General features: G+C 53.2%; 7 protein-coding genes across 7 annotated transcripts; 5 read left to right on the top strand and 2 right to left on the bottom strand.

Annotated features, from left to right (window-relative positions):
* Positions 1-2,546: 2,546 nt before the first annotated feature.
* On the top strand, positions 2,547-3,897 carry A1O1_00257 (guanine nucleotide-binding protein alpha-3 subunit; the record flags this gene model as incomplete). The annotated part of the gene is made up of 6 exons (XM_007721177.1): positions 2,547-2,676; positions 2,733-3,078; positions 3,135-3,263; positions 3,320-3,449; positions 3,500-3,738; positions 3,798-3,897. 6 exons carry the CDS (start codon positions 2,547-2,549, stop codon positions 3,895-3,897), a joined length of 1,074 nt encoding a protein of 357 aa, XP_007719367.1.
* A 2,418-nt stretch (positions 3,898-6,315) lies between these two features.
* Positions 6,316-9,647, top strand: A1O1_00256 (starch phosphorylase; the record flags this gene model as incomplete). Its single annotated transcript, XM_007721176.1, has 12 exons — positions 6,316-6,503; positions 6,560-6,572; positions 6,625-6,660; positions 6,716-6,777; positions 6,828-6,931; positions 6,985-7,062; positions 7,118-7,983; positions 8,098-8,997; positions 9,045-9,131; positions 9,186-9,318; positions 9,373-9,495; positions 9,547-9,647. The coding sequence occupies 12 exons, from the start codon at positions 6,316-6,318 to the stop codon at positions 9,645-9,647; spliced, it is 2,691 nt and encodes an 896-aa protein (XP_007719366.1).
* A 645-nt stretch (positions 9,648-10,292) lies between these two features.
* Positions 10,293-12,978, top strand: A1O1_00255 (uncharacterized protein; the record flags this gene model as incomplete). Its single annotated transcript, XM_007721175.1, has 9 exons — positions 10,293-10,357; positions 10,440-10,594; positions 10,664-10,883; positions 10,958-10,985; positions 11,058-11,121; positions 11,174-11,253; positions 11,319-11,490; positions 11,544-11,584; positions 11,653-12,978. The coding sequence occupies 9 exons, from the start codon at positions 10,293-10,295 to the stop codon at positions 12,976-12,978; spliced, it is 2,151 nt and encodes a 716-aa protein (XP_007719365.1).
* A 1,586-nt stretch (positions 12,979-14,564) lies between these two features.
* On the bottom strand, positions 14,565-17,043 carry A1O1_00254 (Cullin 1; the record flags this gene model as incomplete). Its single annotated transcript, XM_007721174.1, has 4 exons — positions 14,565-14,753; positions 14,805-16,806; positions 16,856-16,930; positions 16,979-17,043. The coding sequence occupies 4 exons, from the start codon at positions 17,041-17,043 to the stop codon at positions 14,565-14,567; spliced, it is 2,331 nt and encodes a 776-aa protein (XP_007719364.1).
* A 907-nt stretch (positions 17,044-17,950) lies between these two features.
* Positions 17,951-18,478, top strand: A1O1_00253 (uncharacterized protein; the record flags this gene model as incomplete). The annotated part of the gene is made up of 1 exon (XM_007721173.1): positions 17,951-18,478. One exon carries the CDS (start codon positions 17,951-17,953, stop codon positions 18,476-18,478), a length of 528 nt encoding a protein of 175 aa, XP_007719363.1.
* Positions 18,479-18,661: 183 nt separating this feature from the next.
* Positions 18,662-19,980, bottom strand: A1O1_00252 (uncharacterized protein; the record flags this gene model as incomplete). Its single annotated transcript, XM_007721172.1, has 2 exons — positions 18,662-19,632; positions 19,680-19,980. The coding sequence occupies 2 exons, from the start codon at positions 19,978-19,980 to the stop codon at positions 18,662-18,664; spliced, it is 1,272 nt and encodes a 423-aa protein (XP_007719362.1).
* Positions 19,981-20,661: 681 nt separating this feature from the next.
* Positions 20,662-21,606, top strand: A1O1_00251 (uncharacterized protein; the record flags this gene model as incomplete). The annotated part of the gene is made up of 3 exons (XM_007721171.1): positions 20,662-21,098; positions 21,152-21,207; positions 21,254-21,606. 3 exons carry the CDS (start codon positions 20,662-20,664, stop codon positions 21,604-21,606), a joined length of 846 nt encoding a protein of 281 aa, XP_007719361.1.
* Positions 21,607-21,949: the final 343 nt, after the last annotated feature.

The following is a 21,949-nucleotide window of genomic DNA, read 5'->3' as shown; positions in this document are numbered from 1 at the left end:
ATTTGCCATGACTGCAAAATGGCCTGATAACCCACAAATCGCACCTCAACTGAACTCAACTGTACCGATTGACGGAGATAACATCCGAACAATCTGGTGTCCTATCAAATCGAAGGCCCCAGTATTGCAGCGGGCATTCGGCAGCTTCAGTAGAACGGAACATGGAAATGCAGTCCGCAGGGACCTTTTCTCCCGCGTACTATCGAGGTACCAATAATGCCTCCCGGACCCCTTGTCAACTAGTACTACCTACTAATCAAGAAAGTGGTATTCACCGACCGAGTCTCTATCTTTGTCTTCAACTGTTTGCCGTACCTGAGCACGCAAGCCTACCTTGCCCGCGAGGTCAAAAGGACTGTGAAAAGTGGTGGAATCATGGCCTCATCCACGTAACGAGATTTCACAAATGTCACCCACTGTAACTTGATTGCTTTGGGGAAGCGCCGCCTCTACGATCGGACTGGTGGCTTTGCATATCAGCTGAAAGCTGCCCGACGAGAAGATGGCCAACTGCGAGATCGATGAAATGTCTGTGCGGCCAATCCTGCGCTGCTTGCGAGTGACAAGCTCCTGATCAAGAACACACCACTACGGCGATATAGCAGCTTCTCAAACATCAACAGTGTACATGCCGATTTGCCGTGGCCAGCCAAGAGCTTTCAAGCCACTTCTCTGCCCGATATACCGCACTGTCAGTGTTGCATCAAGGCAATGCGGCTTTTGAGCACCGTAGGAGATGTCCCACAGAAGCGTGGGACGGTAGTATGGGGGAGCATGTCCATATAGAGGGCGAGCCGTTCCCATCACATCTCCGCCTCTATCGACGCGAGTGCTTAGCCTCCGCGCCCGGGTCGGGATATTGCCGGCCTTTCGTGCACTCATGCTCTTCTGCTTGGGCAACATCTCAGCAGACGCGCCATTGGCATGGTTTGAAGTGTGCATCATGGTCGCAGAAAAGGTGTTGATGCAAGGCCATTGCCTATGCCAAATTAAAGGTAAATGGTTGAGGGCTGGCGTAACCGTCTGATCGCGAAAGACATCGGTATAGCAAGGCTGCGATCTCCAGTGCGGTATTTACACGCTGGCAGTTCCAGATATTCTGGCATACCCACAGTCTGCTCCAGATGTTGCAGGCTAACTTTAAGACATCGAGCTCCAGGAATTCAGCACAGTGTACTGTGGGCGTTGGAACACACACTGGTTCTCAGCCGGACAGTCCCTATGAATCCGACGAATGCTCAGCAAGGCGGGCGCCTTCGGCGAGGCTCCACCTCTCTCAGTCAGGATCGAAAGCTGTCTTGCATACCTCGAAAGTTTTCATCCATCTCTGGCATGGTTTCTTATCCTTTTGAGCGAGCCCGGCTGGAGATTGACGGAGAACTGGAACACTGGCCGTACCGCGGCGTAGCCAGCCACGCTGCAAGTTCTTCGGACGCGTGACCTGTACTTCGATGATATCTGGGTACCTACGGAGTACTGTCGTCAGTGAAGAAGTGTATATACTGTAGTAGCGTCCATGATCGCTCAACAAGCAGCTCTCCACCAAAGGGAAAGTTGCTGACCTGACCAATCTAACACTACGCTGCTGTGCTGTGATGCTGCTGTGGAGTGCTCGCGCGATGAGGCTGTCCAGGATGCCCTCAGAGACACAGCCATGCATTAGGAGATTCCTAGTGCAGAGACCGAGACCTGTGTGACCCATGGTGTAGGATGTACCTACAACCTGACCTACAAGAGGTCCCCAGGTAATGGTTTGTATTAATCTTCAATTGACACTGGCACCTGCCCTTGAATCATCGGTACTGACCACGTAGCAATCTATCATTATTTTCCTTATCTGGTACTAGGTAGGCACCTACTAGGTACCTAAGGTTGGTAGATACCTATAGGTACCTGTAGGTACGGGCGGCACCCGTTAGCAGGTATCTTGGACCTTACTGGCGCGGTCGCATGCAATGAATGCACGGGGCCTCCCAGCGTTGGACCGCAATTGAACATTCGACACTGGCACGCTTCTCGGCTACTCCGCTCCACTCGCTGCACTAACTGGCACTGCACTCCACGATCGTCTCTCGAAGTCAGGTATCGACTCTCTCTCCAACGACTCGCCTTGTCTTGCTTGCTAGTCCGGTCCGTCCAACATCTGCCACGCGCGCCGACGACATAGTACGAGCTCTATACCTAGTGTTCCTGTCTTTATACCTTTCCATACAAGTCCCATCGCCTCAATCCAGCAACTTCAAGTCGCCGCCGGCCTCGACCGAGCTTCACTGCATCCTAGGCCTTCGGCCGTCCACGTCTATGTAATCGACGGCCTCAAGCCACCATAATCGACCAGGAGGCTTCCATTACCACCCATTCTCCTCGAGGAGACTGCGCTTGACCTACCCACCATTCTTTCCGTCAATAATATCATTACATATCCCCGAAGCGTCGGGCTGCGGTCAAAGGAGGTCACCTGTGCAGCTCCCTTTGCAGCTGCAGCCGCAACTTGCGCTGCATTTGCAGCGCTGTCGTTGCCTCACAACTAGCATCGTCCCTCCGATATGGGCGCTTGTGGAAGCAAAGAGGCGTCGGCTGAGGATACCGAGCAGAAAAAGAGGAGTCAGGCCATCGACAAGAAACTGGAGGAAGACTCGCGGAGATTACGACGAGAATGCAAAATCTTGCTGCTTGGTAGGTGTAACGTTGATGGCGTGCCCGCCGGCGGATAACTGATGCATGTCCTGTAGGGTCCGGCGAAAGCGGGAAGTCGACGATCGTGAAACAGATGAAGATTATCCATCAGAATGGCTATACAAAAGAAGAGAGGGCGCTGTACCGGCTTACCATCTACAAGAACCTGATCGACTGCATGAAGGCGCTGATCAGCGCCATGCAGCAATTCGAAATCGAACCAAAAGACGACGTGGTCAAGGGCCACGTCGAATACCTTATGGAATACAATGTGGACCCGGATCCTGACCAGTCTTTGGACCCCAAGGTGGCGGAAGCAGTCGAAGCCATCTGGAAGGATGAAGCAGCTTCGAAAACGATGGAACGGCAAAGCGAATTCTACCTGATGGACTCAGCCCCCTAGTATGTCGTTGGTGTTGTTTCCCACGCCTCATGCTCTACGCGCTAACATGTGTCAGCTTCTTCGAGGAAGTCAGGCGAATCGCAGCTCCCGACTATATACCCAATGAAGCCGATGTGCTGCGGGCACGTACCAAAACCACCGGTATCTACGAGACAAGGTTTACCATGGGTCAATTGAGCATACAGTCAGTTCAATCAATTGAGCCGTACCAATGCTGGCGCATCGCTAACAACAGACCAGCATGTTCGACGTGGGCGGTCAACGCAGTGAGCGCAAGAAATGGATCCATTGTTTCGAGAACGTCACATCTATCATCTTCTGTGTGGCACTGAGTGAGTACGACCAGGTACTGCTAGAAGAATCAAACCAGGTAGGGAGCGTCCCGGTTCCATGGGAGGCCACACACTGACTCGGCTTCAGAACCGGATGATGGAAAGCTTGGTACTCTTCGATTCGGTGGTCAATTCTCGGTGGTTCATGAGGACGAGTATCATTCTCTTTCTCAACAAGGTTGACCTGTTCAAAGAAAAGCTGGGGCGGTCCCCCCTGGGGAATTACTTCCCCGACTACTCTGGCGGCAACGATGTCAACCGGGCAGCCAAGTACCTGCTCTGGCGGTTTAACCAAGTCAACCGCGCCCAACTCAATCTCTATCCCCAGTGAGTTTCCTGTCCATCGAAGTTCGCTGGCTGGATCATGTCACTGACCAATGGTGCAGCCTTACCCAGGCCACAGACACGACGAATATCCGGCTGGTCTTCGCCGCGGTCAAAGAGACGATATTGCAGAATGCCTTGAAAGATTCGGGGATATTATGAGCGTCACGATCACCCATTACTTTTCCTTTGTGGTTTGCATTTGCTGGCGTCCAGCGTGGCATGCGATGACTGTGATTCATGACGGATATGGAGGATCCGTCATTTGGGCAGGTTGGGTTTTCAGAACGGTTCAGCTTTCGACAGCGGTGTTTCAGCACATGGTTAGCTGTTTAATGGTCCCGAGGTTTTGTTTTTGGCCGCAAAAGTTCCACCCTCTGAACCACTTTTCTTGTTGATGGGTCAAGAGCTTTGAGGGGCACATCTCGGAGGCTTTCCTGAGCAAAGGGATGTTGCTGTGGCGGGAGCATTTTGCAACTATTCTATTTGGCAGGCGCGGTTGGGTAAGGGAGCCTCCAGCATCGACTGCCGGAGGGCATGGTTCTTGGTGGACCATATCTCGACGATGACCATGTTTGACTTGTCCCCTTCTTGCGATACGCCGGGGCATGCGAGTGACGGCGAAGTGGGAGGCAGAACAAGAAGGATGATTGGGAAAGCAAAGACACGAGAATTTATGCAAGCGGACCGTCGCCGTGTACTCATAATAGCGTACCTATACTTTGGATATGGAAGCGTCTTTCCAAGCCGCTCTTCCGCCAGTCGATGAATGTTACTAGCATGGCGCTCTGTTCCACGGTTCGGCCGGGTTAACCGATGAGGAAGGGGAGCGACACGCGCTCTGACGAAACAGAGGCCGGATTATAGATATAGGACGGTCGTGATGAGTTGAGCGGGCTCGCGAGGTTTTCCCGTGATGGCGAGCGGAGGAGGACTGTGGATTGGAAGTGGTCTGATTCGCACAGCCGGACCTGAGCCTGCGCGTGGCTTAGTGAGCGATCTTCCAAGCTATCATCAGGTAGTGTATCGCAAGGTCGTGGTGCTTGCTGACCAGGAACAGTGTTTGAAATCTCACATAATGGATTCACCGACAGTCGCTGCGGCCGCACCGTCGGGACCTGAGAGTCGAGACTCGGGGCGTGTAAGGAGTGGATGGACGGATATGTCTTTTGAAGAGCTTTCTCGCCCACTGGCATCGCAGTTTGGCAACGCTGTTGGCATTCAGACGTCGAGTAATGGTCCAAAAGCAGATACCATCGAGGTGGAGGCGGGCGCCGGCAAGGGTGGATACAAGGCGGTGTTGGTGGAATCGTGGGAGATAAACAAGCCGCGGCCAGTGTCTAAGCAGCATACACCTGCCTAGGGAGCCTTCAGGGACGTAATAATGGATAGCTGGTGGTCCCCTAAACTGACTTGAGATCGTGACTTGAGAACTGAGAACCACACCTCGCTGTGCAGAAATTATGCATCTAGGCTCTTGTTGCTACCCTACTACTACTACCTAAGAAGCCCCTCCATCAGCACCACAACCAGCCACAACCAGCTACCGACGCGCCTGTGCGGGCTGCTGTGGTCAGTATAGCTATTTGTGTCTACCCCGCCATTCTCGCTTGTCGCGGTAGGATTTACTGCCTCAGGTACCCTTCGTCTGCCTCATTGTCTTTCCTATCTCTTCACCACGTCGTCTGGTCTCGCCTCGAATCATTGATTATGATCGATCCTCAAGGCAAGATCGCGGCGGTATATCTTGTTCCTGCATTCGCTCCCGCTCGCTCGGGGATTCAAATCGAACGCCGTTGCTAAGTCCCAGTAGCCAGAATCCCAGAGAGGCGGGGCACAGTCGAGCCATGGAGGCAGCGTAGTAGGGGACAGGGGGGCTCCCAAGGCCAAGAGAGCATGGTCCCATGGATCTTCAGCGCAACGATTACAGACATTCCTTGTCTCCATGGCCGAAGCCTCATAGACACGACTCGCGGGCGGCGGAATCTCCAGACAAGTTCAGACGAGGAACGGGCAGGAAAGGCATCTCAATTCTTGATGCTGCGGTGGTTGGCTATCTCCGCTGCCATGCGTTTATCACCAACAGCTGAACCACGAGACGACAGTTGAAGAGGCACCAAGGCTTGTTGCGTTGCAGATCCGCTCCTCTTAGTAGCAGATAGTCGGCTACAATAGCTACTACTGGAGACGGGCTCCTCTACTCTGTAGGTAGGTTTGTAAGGATGCATAAACAGCGGGCTGCCCGGGGCATGGAACACATGTCGTGCCATGGCATGCATTCCACTCCTACTACTACTACTAGTACATGGCAAGCTGGTCTCCATCCATAGCTCCCGAGCTCCAGTTCTTCCCTCCCACCGTCTGGAGCGATACGTATACCATTGAAGCTTGCTTGCATTATTATTGTTCCCGGTCAATGGTGTTGTCCTGACCGCCCTACTTACAGCCGTCCTCTTCCACCTTGGTCCTCGACTCCGACTCCGACGCCAATTCCTTCTTGCTCTCTTCCTCCCGAGTCCCTCCCCTATTCCTTAGGACCGTGCATCTATTCGGCATTCGTCCAGTGGCATCATCACCACAATGGCTGCCGCAGTCTCGTCCTCCCCAAGCCGAGAGCGCAAGCCCTCGGTTGGGGCACCCATTTCGACTCTGCAAGGTCCCGTCGGTCCTGGCTTTTCCAGACCGAAGCACAAGCGGACAGCCACCGGGTTTGCCGCGGGAGACATTAAGGCTGTGGAATCCAGCATCCCGGAGCACATGCGAGAAGCGTAAGTCACTGCCCTCACCGGGGACGGTCGAAGCATCCACTGACTTGACCCAACAGATGGAGGAAATTCGTATGGCAAACCACGTCCTCACGATCTCACCCTGGCTAATATGACTTGATAGTCTCCTGCGGGCTTCACGACGAAGGACGAGTTCGAGGTGTGTATGCTCTTGGCTGAGTGCGGGGGACTGCGGGCTAAAGGTTCATCCACAGGCAGAATGCGTCAGACATGTCGAGACGACATTGGCAAGATCCCTATACAACTGCGATGAACTGTATGTTCTCCCCAAAGCCTCCCTTGACCTGGCTGACCAGGGTCAAACAGAGCTGCATATTCTGGGACTGCGCTGGCCTTCCGAGACCGGTTGATCATCGACTGGAACAAGACTCAACAGAGACAGACATTCGTGGACCAGAAGAGAATCTACTGTATGTACGAATCAAGCAGGAGAACTCCCATTGTGACTGACACATATGTGCAGACTTGTCCCTGGAGTTTTTGATGGGTCGAACCTTGGACAATGCAATGCTCAATGTTGGTCTGAAGAAAGTGGCCCAAGGTTCGTCGACCGATGTGATGCAATGGTCGGCGTGCCGTGCTAACTCAAGGACCAGAGGGCCTCGGTGATCTAGGTTTCCGTATCGAAGACGTCGTCAACCAAGAACACGACGCGGCCCTGGGAAACGGCGGTCTCGGTCGATTGGCGGCTTGCTTCCTTGACAGTCTTGCTTCGTTGAACTATCCAGCCTGGGGCTATGGCCTTCGCTACAGATACGGCATCTTCAAGCAAGAGATTGAAAATGGTTACCAGGTTGAAATTCCCGATTACTGGTTGGACTTCAACCCGTGGGAGTTTGCGCGACATGATGTGACGGTGGACGTCCAATTCTACGGCTGGGTCAACAAATACACCAACGATGAAGGGAAACAGGTGGTGTCCTGGCAAGACGGTGAGCTGGTCACCGCGGTGGCTTATGATGTGCCTATCCCCGGGTATGGAACATCCACCGTCAATAACCTGCGTCTGTGGTCCAGCAAGGCATCCAGTGGCGAGTTTGACTTCTCCAAGTTCAACTCGGGTGACTACGAAAGCGCGGTGGCCGACCAGCAGCGTGCGGAGACCATCTCGGCGGTGTTGTACCCCAACGACAACCTCGAGCGAGGCAAGGAACTTCGACTGAAGCAGCAGTATTTCTGGTGTGCCGCATCTCTCCATGACATTGTCCGTCGATTCAAGAAGACTCAACGGAAGTGGTCCGAGTTCCCCGACCAAGTGGCCATACAATTGAACGATACTCACCCGACACTTGCTATCGTCGAGCTGCAACGGATTCTGGTGGACAAGGAGGGGCTGGAATGGGACGTCGCATGGGGCATCGTCACCAAGACCTTTGGCTACACCAACCACACGGTGTTGCCGGAAGCCTTGGAGAAATGGTCGGTTCCCTTGATGCAGAATCTCCTCCCTCGTCACCTCAGCGTAAGTCCCTAGTACTTTCCTTTATGCTTCTGGACTCATCGGGTTATCCACTGGATATCCCTCATTGTTGCCGTTGACTATGCTATAGGACATTGCTAATATACTACGGAACAGATCATTTACGACATCAACCTGTTCTGGCTGCAATCGGTGGAGCGCCGCTTCCCCAAGGATCGCGACATGCTGGCCAGAGTCTCGATCATCGAAGAGTCGCAGCCTAAGATGGTCCGCATGGCGTATCTCGCCATCGTGGGATCTCACAAGGTCAATGGTGTGGCCGAGTTGCACTCTGATCTGATCAAAACGACCATTTTCAAGGACTTTGTCAAAGTCTACGGCCCCGACAAATTCACCAATGTGACCAACGGGATCACCCCTCGACGATGGCTGCATCAGGCCAACCCTCGCCTGTCCGAGCTGATCGCTTCGAAGTTGGGAGGCTACGATTTCTTGAAGGACTTGACCCTCCTGAACAAGCTGGAGCCCTTTATCGATGACAAGGAATTCAAGAAGGAATGGGCGGAGATCAAGTATGCCAACAAGGTCCGACTTGCACAACACATTCTCAAGACCACCGGAGTCAGCGTCAACCCCAAGTCGATGTTTGACGTCCAGGTGAAACGTATCCACGAATACAAGAGACAGCAGCTCAACATCTTCGGGGTCATCCGCCGGTACCTCGCCATCAAGGCCATGACCCCAGAAGAGCGCAAGAAGCTTTTGCCGCGTGTGTCTATCTTCGGCGGCAAGGCTGCTCCGGGTTACTGGATGGCCAAGACCATCATCCACCTGATCAACAAGGTCGGAGAGGTTGTCAACAAGGATCCCGACGTGGGTGACCTTCTCAAGGTCATTTTCATCGAAGACTACAATGTGAGCAAGGCGGAAATCATCTGCCCTGCCTCCGACATCAGTGAACATATCTCGACGGCAGGCACCGAAGCCTCAGGGACCAGCAACATGAAGTTTGTGCTGAACGGTGGCTTGATCATTGGCACGCTTGACGGAGCGAACGTAAGTTGATCTTTCAATGTGTTCGATATCCAGGCTAACGGGGACAGATCGAAATCACTCGGGAAATCGGCGAGCAGAACGTGTTCCTGTTCGGGAATCTGGCCGAGGATGTGGAGGATCTCCGACACAACCACGTACGTTGGAAGAGTCTTGAAGGTTGTGGTTCCATCGGGCTGACTTGATGACAGTATTATGGTCATTACACTCTCGACCCTGAATTAGCCAAGGTCTTTGACTGCATCAAATCCGGTACCTTTGGTAAGGAAGGTGGCTTTGACTCTCTCATTTCTGCCATTGCGGACAACGGCGACTATTACCTTGGTAAGTAGCGGAGGCTGGCTCGGGTGATGGTCGGTTGCTAACAGATGGCCACAGTCAGCGACGATTTCCACAGCTACTGCAAAACTCAGGACCTCATCGACGAGTCATACAGAAACCAGGAGGAATGGTTGAGCAAGTCAATCCTGAGCGTGGCAAGAATGGGGTTCTTCACATCCGGTATGTGGTCTAGAACCAGTCCTTCGATAATCGTGCTAACTTGGGAACTAGATCGATGCATCAACGAGTATGCGGACAGCATCTGGAACATTGAGCCCCTTGAGGTCAAGGATGAGGATGAGGTCCGCGCACGGACTGGGCTTGGAAACTAGACCACCGTCCGGGTGTCATCGACCACGGTCGTATCATGAAGAGAAGGATGGGTGCACTGAGCAAGTAACCTGAGGCACGGCAACTGGGAGCATTCAATTCTTTTGGGGGTCAGCGTCGAAGGATCCGATGCTGGACGTGACGGTCTGGAAATTCCTAGACAGCACAGACACACAGACAGACAGACAGACTGGCCGGGGGAGACTACCTAGAAGACGTGCGTAGACCACTAGTATACAGCCCATGATACGTATGAGTAGCTGAATAGGAAAAGCGATATCAAAATATCAGGTTAATCTGTGTTTGCTGCTTATTTGTAGTCTGTTGAGGCGTGGTGCTGTCCAACTCATACTGTCGTTTGTTGTCTGTAGCGGTGATAAAAGAGCCAAGGCGGTGAAGTTGAAGTTGAAGTTGACAGCAGCAGCATGTCTTGGATTTATTGCGTATTAGATATTCCAACATCCACGGCCATTTCAACCCTTTCACGATCTCCATCAAAGCGACAAGTCTTCACTGATGTCGACTACTCTGTTGCCATCAAAGAGTCCAGTGGATCAATAACACCTCGCCCACCGTCGCGATATGCCCGCCGTGCGTTAGTCCTTGAACCACGACAACAACACTCCAACACATCCCCGGCGATGACGATGCCGACCACGACGACGGCTCCTATTTCACCTCAGGTCGCCGTGGTCGATTTCCACCATGCTCGGTACGTTTGGCATACAGGTCCTGGACGGGAGGACCGCATGGTACCGCATGCTTGGGAATATCCCTGGGCTAATACTTTCCAGAGGCCCCGAGGTCGAATTCTGGGTCGATCCCCAAGGCGACCGACTCGCCCGGAGGAACGATTGGTCTTTGTTGCCGTTCATGGCCTTGTCGGATGGCGCGCATGCCATGGTCGAGGAGTTTTCGTATTTCACGTTACTGAATAGTAATGGTGATGGTAATGGCGATGGCGGCAACGAAGAGATTGGGTCTGGGACTGCCAACGCCGACAACGATACGACATCAGCCAGCGCTCACCGCCTCAGCCCAACTACTACCACCGCCACAAGTCTCTTCGGGATCGCATGTACCAGACAGATCAGGTCTGATCGATTGAAACGTCGCTCGGTCGATGTGACACGGTCGACGGTGCAGAAGGCCATCGTCGTGGTTTCGCCTACGGCTAGAGGACTGGGGGAGTTGAGGGAGAGGCTAGGGGCTGTGACGGCCGCTTGGTTCGCGCAAGAGTAAGTTGACTTTCTGGCTATGGCTGCGCATCTATCTCAGTCGACATATACTGACGCCCGCTGGTTCTCTACAGGGACTTCTCCGACACCACGATTTTGAAGGTGGGTGAGTTTCTGAACTGCAGATTGCTGCAAGACCAGGCAGGCTGATGAGATCTGTGTCTCCGACAATAGGACTTTCAAGAAAGCCTTGCCAGGTCACCGGCCGTGCATGAGGAAGGCAAAGACCACTATTTCGGTATTTCCTGCATGCTCATTCGATTTTGGAGCTCTGGTTAATGATCCGCCAGGACTGTCGCTGCGAGAGTTGATCTACGAATTTAGACACCAAACGCTGGCCCTGGTCAAGTGTCTTTTGCTACAACGGAAGGTGATTGGCGCCGTGCCCATCTTGCCGATTCTCGGTTGGCCTTGTACTGACTGCTCTGCTTCCAGATGCTGTTCTATGGCTCGAAATGCGAAAGACTCTGCATGATGCAATTCGCCTTGATATCCGTCATTCCCGGTCTCGTCAGGAATCTGCAGGACGCTGCCGATCCGAGTCTAGACTCCTATGCTCAGACAGCCGTGCGAGCGACTGCATTGAAAACAAGCGAGAGAGGTTCATGTAGGCATCTCTCTTCCCTCTGTCGTTCGGTGCTCTGATATTGACAAAAATAGTGCTGGCATATATGGGACTGCCGCTACAGATATTTGGTCGGGTAAGACTCTTTTTTCGTCCTACCCTATTGACGTGTAAGACCGACACTGACAGTGCTGACTTCACCAGGGCTCATTCTTCGGCCCATACACCCCTCTCCAGCAGCTCGACATCCTCGCCGACTACGACACCAAGTCGTACGTGGTCGGATCGACCAACAGCCTGCTCCTGCAGCACAAGGAGCGGTACAGCGACATCCTGATCAACCTGGACGAATCCAACAGTGTCACCGTCACATCTCCATCCCTCCGCACCGCCCTGGCCCTGTCTGCAGCTGACCGACGATGGATTGATCAATTAACCCAAACTGTCCTGGATACCTGGGACCCCGAGAACCCGTCACGGCCCAAGAACCTGGGCTACGCGGGCTCCGAAGACGCGATCCGGCTGCAGTTCGAAGAATACCTGCTCTCGCTGCTTTCCAGCATGGCGTATCAAGTCTACCACGAGTCCACAGGTGAAGTGGGAATCCCAGCGTCCATCGCCAATATCGACCACTACCCCGAACCCGGTGACGCCGCGACAGACTTCAACCCGGAATTTCTGATCATGTGGCGAGCGACCAACAACTTCGCCCTCTTCGACAGACTGACGCGGGACAATCGGATCTTCGATATCATCGAGCCCCGTCACCCAACCGCGGGCGGATTGAGTGTCGAGGACGTCCAGCGTCGCCTGCAACAGAGCGTGGCGGAGCTGCATCTCGACGAACGTGTGCGGGAAGGCCGCGAACAACTCGGCAAGACCCTCGCGGTGGGTCGTGAGCGCGTCGGGGCCGGCGTGGCGCGGTTTTGGGCAGAAGTCGAGAAAGCCCGCGAGCAGCGCCAGGCCAAAAGGCTGAGTCGGAGTCCAAGCAGTCCTGGTGGGGCAAGGGGTAGCAATGACTCTGAAAGGAGGGAGGTTGCGGGATCTGGGCATTCACAAACGACAGCAGATGCGATAACGACAGCGACGACTCCATCAAGGACATCTCAGCTTTCAGCGACAGATACGCCGCCGTTGTCGCCGTCGTCACCGACCACAGATACCGCAGTGGCAGGTGGTGGTGGGGTTGGATGGACCGCCTCACTCCGTGACCGTGCATCGCGTACTCAATGGCAGAAACCTGCGGTCGATACGGCTCAACTGCAAGCAGCGGCACGAGAGAACGCCGCTAAAGCAGGAGCATATCTGAGCAGTTGGAGTTCATGGGCCAAGGAGCGAGTTCAGCAGGGCAGAGCTGGAGCTGGAGCTGGAGCTGGAGCTGGAGGAGGAGAACGTGGCGACATCGACGGTGACGGTGACGGTGACGGTCCTGGTGGAACAAGCCCGGTCAGAGCAGCTGGTCGCTCCTCCACAAGCACAGGAACGCGCAGAAGTACAGACGCAGACCCGAATACGAACATACATGAATGACCACGATCTACCCCCGGTCCTCGTACGAGTTCTTGAGAGATCCTACATCCCGCCGATGACCGAATATTCACGTTTCCCCCAACACCGCCAGACGGAAAACAGGGATCGGCGAAGCTTAATTGTTAGGCATAGGGAACAATGGAAAAGAACATGACCAGAAACACTTGCGGACTATGGACCCATCAGCGACGCAGCTTGATCCAATGTGAGTGGGTAGGCAGCCATGTACTTCGTATTCTGATGTCGATGTAATTGCAATTGCACTTGCCAAAGGCCTCAGGGTGAGATACTGTGAGATACAGTGAGAATCTGGTAGAGGGAACAGGACTCGAACCGGCGGTGCCCGCCCCGGATCCAACACCACTGGGAGAATCTGGTGAAAAGAAACTCAAGGGCATGGCATCGCACCGAGCATGTTCACAGCAGCGGAGTCGTCGAGGTACCGCCAGTCAGGCAGGACAAATAGAGGACAGAAGGGCGTGACATGAGTTGAATTGAATTGTTTTGATTTGAATTGAATTGAATTGAATGGGCGGAAGATGTCACTATGCTACGTCAATCAGGAAATGTGTTTGTTCTACGGGGATTCACAGGTGCCCTCTGCATCAGTCTCAGTCTCAGTCTCAGCATCAGCTAGAGCCAGAGCCAGAGAAACCATTCATTCAGCGGACGAACAATTCCCTTTATTTTCCACCATCCTGTCATTTTGGACACGAGAGGGGAGGGAATGGAATGCATCTTATTGTCAGGCACACGGTCAGGCACACGCACAGGCACGGTTGTCGGTGGATTCAGTACATGAGATACATACCTTAGCTGGGTGGCGATGCGGACGGAATTTGATTCAACTACGTACGTCTTTCAATGTGGAAGGGGCTGAGGTATCTTCTCCTTGCTTGTGCAGCAAACTAGCATTCGCATCCGCATCAGCATCAGTGATTTATCACCCCAGAATACAGGCTGATATGTCTGTTTCAAGCACTTGCCCCCCCGGCCGCCTCTCCCAGCTGACCTAAAGCTCATCATAGTCTCAGCTAGCTGTGATCTTGAACCCCCCATCAATACCATGCCATGCCATGCCACGCTTCATGAATCATTGCAGTCATTCGTTCCCAGGCCATACCGTTTCTGTCTTCTCTGCCTGCCGGTTCCGTCACATGATAGGGAAGGCCGTGAAGATAGGGAAGGCCGTGAAGAGGGGTGAAGGGGGTGTGGATGGGATGATCGGATCAGAGCAAAGGTGCCCCGACGCTCCTCCGTGCTTGAGCCAGCGAATGCATACGCGAATTGATTTGTCCACCGTGTTTGTACTCGTGTCATTGTCGAGATCATCCATTGCTTTGGGAAGTCGACGTCTGGCTTGCCCAGCAATGATGTGCTCCATGCAGATCAATGAACCCCCCGTAGAACTTCGCCGACGCTTTCTCCATCCACCCATGCAAGCTGATGATAACAATTTCAAGGGAAAGGGGAAAATGCTGGGGGCAAAGCGGGCGTGAAAATCTCGATGCAATAGCTGGTCTCCCAGTGCCCGGCGCCCACGCCCACGCCCATGGACCATCGATTCGAATCGAAGAAATGTCGGTTTAAGCGATGTATGCCAACTCGTCGTTGTCGAGACGTTCGAGATAGTCCTTCTCCATCAGAGCATCGATGTTCTTCTTGATGTCGGAGATCTTGGGTGGGAACCGGCTGCGCACTTGGTTGATGACCTCTTCCACGAGATGCACGTGCTTGAGCTTCTTGCGACCTTTCATGATGCGAACAATAACAGCCTGAAAGACAGTTAGTAAGCACGAAGCCTGAATAAATGGTGTGACACCTACCTGTAGCAGTAGCTTTCTGTCCTCCTCGATGGTTTTGTGGGTATCTTCCGATTCGACCTTCTGCTCGGATTTGACGGTGATGTTCAGATTGACCTTGACCTTCTTGTTCTTGAAGTTGTAGTTCAGTGCGTAGGACGTTCCGGGCGCCGGCTTGCCATCTTCGGGGGTGGCCAACAAGACGCGAGCCTTGATCAGGATACCAATGGCTGATTCGAGGGTCTCGTCGGTCAGTTTGGTTAGTTCTTTGATCTCGGAGTAATTCAACTTGTCGGAGTCGTTGAAGAGCAAGAGAATCGCCATTTGCCACGTGGATACCTGGAACGTGTACGGCACTTTCTGACTCTTTATGTAATTGGCCCGGATCTCCCCTTTGCAGAGCTGCCACAACCAGGTCAGCTTTCGACCGTTGTGCTTCTGATCGTAGAAGCGCGTGAATGACTCGACAGCTCTGTTGATTTCGGCAGGCGGTGCGAACGGTGTGTTGGGGGCATTGAGGGGCCAGAAGCCAGTACCCAGGATCTGGAAGGTAGAATCCACCGTGCGTTTCTCGTCACTGTCGGCGAGGATCTTTTCGTGCCATTCCTTGTAGGCAGTGTTGAGATCCTTGGAGATCTGAACATCCTGGAACATGCGTTGGAGCTTGTTGGTGTATTCGTAACCACAGGCTTCCTTCAGTTTGCTGATCATGCTGGTCTCTGCGTCGTCCGAGACAGAACTGCTGTGGACAAGACGCTTGGCTAACATGCGAGAATAGAATTTCTGGAACACGTCCTTATCCTCAATGTACTTGAACACGACCATGATTTGCACAAGAAGTTCTTCCAGTTCAGACTCATCAGCAGCCTTGGCCCCTTTCTTCAGAAGCTGATCGGCATACTTGGCGAGAAGCTCCGGCGACCGGGTAGAATTCGACTTGCAGACTTGGTTGTGGTTGACAAACTCCTGGCAAGCATTGTCAAGTGACCGGACAAACTCGGATTCGCCATTGAAGGCAACGTTGACCAACTGTTGGTATTTGCCGTGAATCTCCAGCAAAGCATCGACGTAAACCTTGGGCTCGAAGTTATCGCCGTTGGTCGCCACCTTCTCGACGGCAGCAGTACCAGCCTTGCGCACGTGGACTTCGAACCGATTGCGAAGTGGATCCAAGCCGTCTTTGATTCTGGAGAGGAGCCTATACATACGAGCGAGGTCTTCGGTGCGTTCGTTGTCAAGTAGCACTTGGAACTCGTCTCGTAGCAAGGTTGAATGAGCACTGATCAGGGCTTCATTGCAGGTCTCCATAAGCTTCTTCATGATGTCGGGATGAAGGTAGAGTCCGACCCGTTCTCTCTCCTCCTCAAGTCGAGCCTCGGCCTTCTTCATGTATTCGACGACACTATTCTCGGCAACAAAGCGTCTGGACTCGTTGGTGTAATACTCCTTGGTGGCAGCAATGAACGGACGCTCAAAGTGGAGGCGGTAGACATCCAAGGTCGATTTGGTGCTGTCAAGCTCGTCCAGGCCGAGAGACACAAACGAATCCACAATTGCCTTGATTTGCATCTGATCGATGGTCTCGCCATTGCGCTGTTTCTCGACAAGTCGGAGGACGGCATCCATGACCTTTGACTCCACCGCCTTGAAGAAGACATCCTTCCATTTCACCAGATGTAGGGTATAGACATCATAAACGTTCTTCTTGCCCTCATCGATCTCTCGTTTGACCCAGTGACGGTTAAGGTACCGGAACAAGTGGTTGTTGTATTTGGCCGCATCTGTGTAGCGCTTCCACTCTCTGATGTAGAACGCGAGGAGAGCCTCATCGGTATGCGATTCGGATTGAGCAAGGACATCTTCAAGATGCTGTGTAAGGTATTGGCCAAGAAGAGTGTAGAGTTCTTCGCCTAGTAGATGTGCGCCGCGATGGCTGTGACTGAGCGCCGTTCCGGTGCCGGCTTGCGGCTGAGAACTGGCGGCTTTTTGGGAGGTACAGAAGTTGTGGACGGCGGTATAGACACCCCTAATTTCAGAGTCAACAACCGATCTGGCAGTTAGCAGTACCGACGTACATGTAGGTCTTCATGTCCAAACCATCCTGCAACTTTGTCATGACATTGTTGACGTTCTTCTCCAGATAGGTCCACCTAATGAACAGTTAGTTGATGAAGTCTGAAATACCACGGGCGCCTCACGTGGAATCCAGATCATCTCGGGCCCTCAAGGCCGGGGCGGCGGCTGTATTCGTGGCACGAGCCATCTCATGGAACTTCTGTCCGTCCAGGCCAGCAGAGGATTCGAGAGGCGAGAGTCAAATAGGTGGCCAAAGTCGCTGATTCAGCCACCGAGGGTTGTAGATCGGATGCCGGCGAGGTAGTGCACAGTTCCGCAGACTGTCAGGAAGACGGCGGGTTCGTCACCGCTCGGTAGATTCACGAGAGGACGGTTGGAGGAGGGAAAGTGGAGGATGGCGCAGGTTTCCAGGGCGCAGAAGATCGAAGTCGGGGTGAGGTCACGCAATCTCGTGGATGACTGCCCTCATCCAAGAGGTTTCGTCCGCAGGAGAGAATGCGAGGAACGGTGAAGAAGATGTGCCTAGGAAGGAGAGGGTCTGTCGTATTCGCCAGAGGATAGAGGAGTGAGTGAGAGACTTGGTCGAGACACAGATGAGAGGGGAGATGCTGGTCTGTTTGTAGCATGCAGTTCAGTTGAGTGAGCAGCCTCACAGGCACCGTGACCGTGACCGTGACCGTTGTCAGGCTCCCAGCACCTTGGCATGTTTGCCCCTTCGGATTTGACGGTGTAGTTGTTCCGGTTCCGCCAATCAGCGGGCGAGCCATGAAAGGCGGTGACCGGAAGTTGAACCTCCGTGACAATGGGTGCTGTGACGTCATGCTACAACTTGAGATTCAATATTTGATGGGAGACGTGAATGGAATGAGAAGTGTGGACGGTAGAGATCAAAGTGAAAGACAGAGACGAAGAAGAAGGAGAAGCACAAGGAGAGGTAGAAGAAGAAAACTCCCATTCGCGCTCTACCAAGCTGGTAGGTAGACAATGCTCAACGATTGCCATCTACTTAATTAACCACGCTGACAACCAGTGCGTAGATGAGAACTTCTTCTCTAGACTTGTCCATGCCATAACACCTTGCAGGATACATCAGAATGTCCATCACTCCTGTGAACGCCCTGCGCGTGTCGAAGCACCAAATCCCGGCGTATAAAGGGATTCCGAACACCTCAATACAAGGCAAACCTTTGATGATCTACCATTCCGTCTTTCCAGACCCAACCGCGTCCGCTATCGAGTCCCACCTCAAATCCGTCGGCGTCGTCTCACCTGCATGGAGATACACAATGTTCACTGAGACGCACTTTCACTCCAGCAGCCATGAGGTCCTGAGCATTGCGGCTGGCTCCGCGAAGTGCTGTTTTGGTGGTGAGGAGAATGAAGGCCGAGTAGAACCTGTCCTGCAGAAAGGCGACGTAGTTATTGTGCCCGCGGGTGTAGGTCATCGCTTGCTGGAGGACTATGGTGGCTTCCAGATGGTGGGTTCTTATCCGACCGGGAAGAGTTGGGATATGTGCTATGGCCGCGCGGGAGAGGAGGCAAAAGTCAAGACAATTGCGGACTTGGGCTGGTTCAAACGTGATCCCATATATGGTGAGGACGGTCCTAGTTTGCATCAATAGGAACATAGCTCTGGATGTTGATAAGCAAGCGTGCTGTATAACACTCCAAAAAGCTTTCGACCAGAATGGCGCATGCAGTATCCGTCAGCAAGAAAGGGCCCTTCCGAGTTGGAGACCGTAGGCGCGCATGTTCATGTCTCATTTGGTTTCAATTCTTTCCACCAGTCTGCTTTGGTCAGCACACTACCACAGGTTTTCAAAAGGGTTGACATACCTCAGAACACTAACAGAGAAAGTCATCAGCCATGCTACCAAGGAAACCAGCAGGACTCCACTTAGCGCCCGCGCCCGATCGCAAACACCGTCAAAGCGACTAGATGTCCTGGGTTCGTTGCCGACTCTACAAGCTCCTTCATCCACGGTCAACGACTCGAAGCTCAGAGCGAGATTTGCCGACTGAAACACAACGAAAAACAAATCCAAGAGGACAAGCCGGACCTTGGCCCGAGCAGGTCGTAGGCCTAGAGGTTTGGAAAAGTACTCGTCGTATGTGATGTACAGGGTGTACGCCAACGCAATCGCATCGACAATAATGGCCATAAGACCAGAAGGATCGCGGTAGTAATCTTGCTCTCCCGTGCCGACGAGGTCCACACATTGCGCACTACGTGGGCGCTGTTGAAGGCACCTCACAATCTTTCCAGTTTGGTGGAAAATCGAAGTGCCCAGAGCGAGGGCTGTGGTTGCGAATATGAAGACCGTCAGTCGGAAGGCAAGAGGGATGAATGGGTTCCGGAGGATGATGAACTGAGCCCGCCTGTACCACGCTTGTCTCTTTTTGCGGAATGCACGATACCTGCTGTTGCTGTCATCCGCGTTTTCCTCGTCGCGGCCGGCGAGCCAGGGCCTCGAATAGTCGGTGAAATGTTGATTGAGATAGTCCTCGTCCACCTTCTCGCCGGTAAAGTCTTCCCGGGGATAAGCGCTGGCGCGCGCAAAGGTAACCCATCTTGACGTCCGCTCTGGACGGACCTGACCCGAAGATGTGAGGAATCCCTCGTCTTTAGCATGTTCGCCGCCCGAAAGAAGTGGATGTCGGGCCGTCGATGGGGCGTGGTTGTGATGCGCAACGAACGCAGCATGCGGCGCATCCGGAAACTGGAATTGGGGGTTTTCGAGGTCATCTTCTTCGACATCTTGTACCCAGGCTGGTGCTACGTTAGTCACATTGCATTGTATATCCCGTAAGGACTGAACCCACGTGGAATTGTTCGAACTGGGAGCTGAGCTCTCAGCCTGGGCGTGCTATCCACTGAAGGCTTCACCACAGGCGTCTTGACCTTGGGAGGGCCTTTGGTTGATCCACTCCGACGCTTTCCATTCCCCGTACTCGGCTTCCTCTGCTGGGATTGTTCGGCGGGAGGAGGGTTCTTGTCAGGCTTCGACAGGTCGCCTTGTTTCCCTGCATCTGACGCAGCTGTAGCATTGCCCAACACTGGTTGTATTGCTTCTTTTTCCAGATCTCGCGACTGAGAATTCCACGGAAAGCCAGGTTGCGCCATATTTCTACACCGCCCAAAGGCGGATAGCTGTAGTCGGGCCTCAGGATCGGGGTTCGAGCAAGAACATATCGAGTGTGGTCCGTAGTAGGTGCGACTTAACAATGGCTGTCCATTTCCTTGTCAGCTATAGTGATCCGTAGTCGTGTATAGATTGCTGCGCCGCATCAGACGGAATAGTGTGTAGTCAGACCAAACAGTATGGGTAAACAAGACAACAGGATTTCTACCTAGGTTTGTAGTACGTTACTCCAAGTTCACGGGCCTAATGAAACGACCCGCCCCTAGCCAGCCTAGAGCCTCCTTAGCCCACTGCTCCCGCTGCTCCCGCTGGTCGGCTCCTTAGGCTCCCTAGGCTGGTGTTGAAGCCTCAGGCTGCCCTATAAGCGACTCAGGAGACTCCGCTAGCAAGGAACGAATGGCTAACAATTCCACCATGACGTTTATAGGCGACCATCATTATTGTCGAGATGCAAAAAGACAAAGCCACAGCTACAGTTCCCTTCGCACACAAAGGTCCTCGTCACCATTTCTCGAGGAATTTTCGAAAAGAGCACGGGTACCGAATTCGTCACTCTTTTACCCGTTGTCGTCGTCTCAACCATGTTGTACGCTTGAGCGTTCTACAGGCACAAGCAAGTGCGATTTACCGACTTGAGTCCGGCCGCAGCCCGTACCATTGATATGCGGATCTTCGTCCTTCCTCTTACCACGCGGCAAGCCTTGATCTATTGCCAACGCGCGGAGCAAAATGTCACGGGCAAGTCAAGCATTGCGGATCGAGTGACTAGCAAGGCGGCGCAAATATGGGCAGGCTGGGAGGCCGCAGATAAAGGCTGGAAGAAACAAATCGTGAAATATGGGAACCAGGGTCTACAACGCATACCCTACCAGGAGTGGGCATTAAAAAGCTTTCCGCCTTCGAACCCGAAGTTGCAGGCAGAAGAAATGGCCGCAGGCAAGAAATACGACGTGATCTATCCTGGGAATGTCATGCGGAAAGACGATGTGCCCAAAGTCATGGGCAGACTGGCTCGAGAACGGAAGCAGTTGCACTGGAATCGCTTCGTAGGAAGCATGATCGCTATGCCATTCACGATACCATTCGCATTGGTGCCTATGTACGGTGCCTATTCTGTCAGCCACACGAATGAGACGCGCTGACCATCTTCAGAGTACCGAACATCCCCTTCTTTTACGCGGCTTACCGGTGTTGGTCTCATTGGAGAGGTGAGTTTCTTGCCGCATTGCCGACATGATGACTGACGGTAGACAGCTCTGAAGGGGTCGGATCATTTGGATTTTATCTTGGATCATCGATTGTATCGATTGCTCTCGCCTCCCGAGATCGAAGAACTTTACGAACAAGTCGTACCAGATGCGCCCGACTTTACCTTTGTGACACGCCTCCAACTTCTCGATGGCAGCACTCCACCCGAAAAGATTCTACTCCCTGCAGACAGCCATACAGTCGTTGCCAAAGTGACTGGTGTCCCAGAACTGAGTAACGAGGTTGAGCGTGCCCTGTGGCAGATACACCGACAATCTGAACGGGAGGAGGCCCAGCGAACTCAAGAACAGCCGGAGGAAGAATCCAAGGAGTCCAACAAGGACAGCACAAAGAAATGATTCGCCGCCTGCCCATGGACAGTTGTTCAATGGGTGTGACGGTCCAGAAGGCAACGGCACTAGATGTGATGGCAGTCAGTGCACAGTCCCAAATCAATGCGCAGAGACAGAAGGCTTTGCGCAAGGCTGTGGAAGTTGGTCTCCCCTTTTCAAAAGCATCAGTTCATGTCTGTAGATGTTCAATCTCCCTGGCTACACCCATCAGGATCTATATTGTCGGATACCATTCCTTCTCGCTGCCCTAACGAACCAGCCAACTAGCAATGACGATGAGCGAGCGCAGGCAGGTGTTAAAGCGGCGAGTGAAATGTCCATTCATGGCCTCCTACAGAAGTCCCAACTA

Source organism: Capronia coronata (genome assembly GCF_000585585.1).
Source record: "Capronia coronata CBS 617.96 chromosome Unknown acBCG-supercont1.1, whole genome shotgun sequence".
Lineage (NCBI taxonomy): Eukaryota > Fungi > Ascomycota > Eurotiomycetes > Chaetothyriales > Herpotrichiellaceae > Capronia > Capronia coronata.
This window is presented reverse-complemented; position numbering and strand designations above follow the sequence as displayed.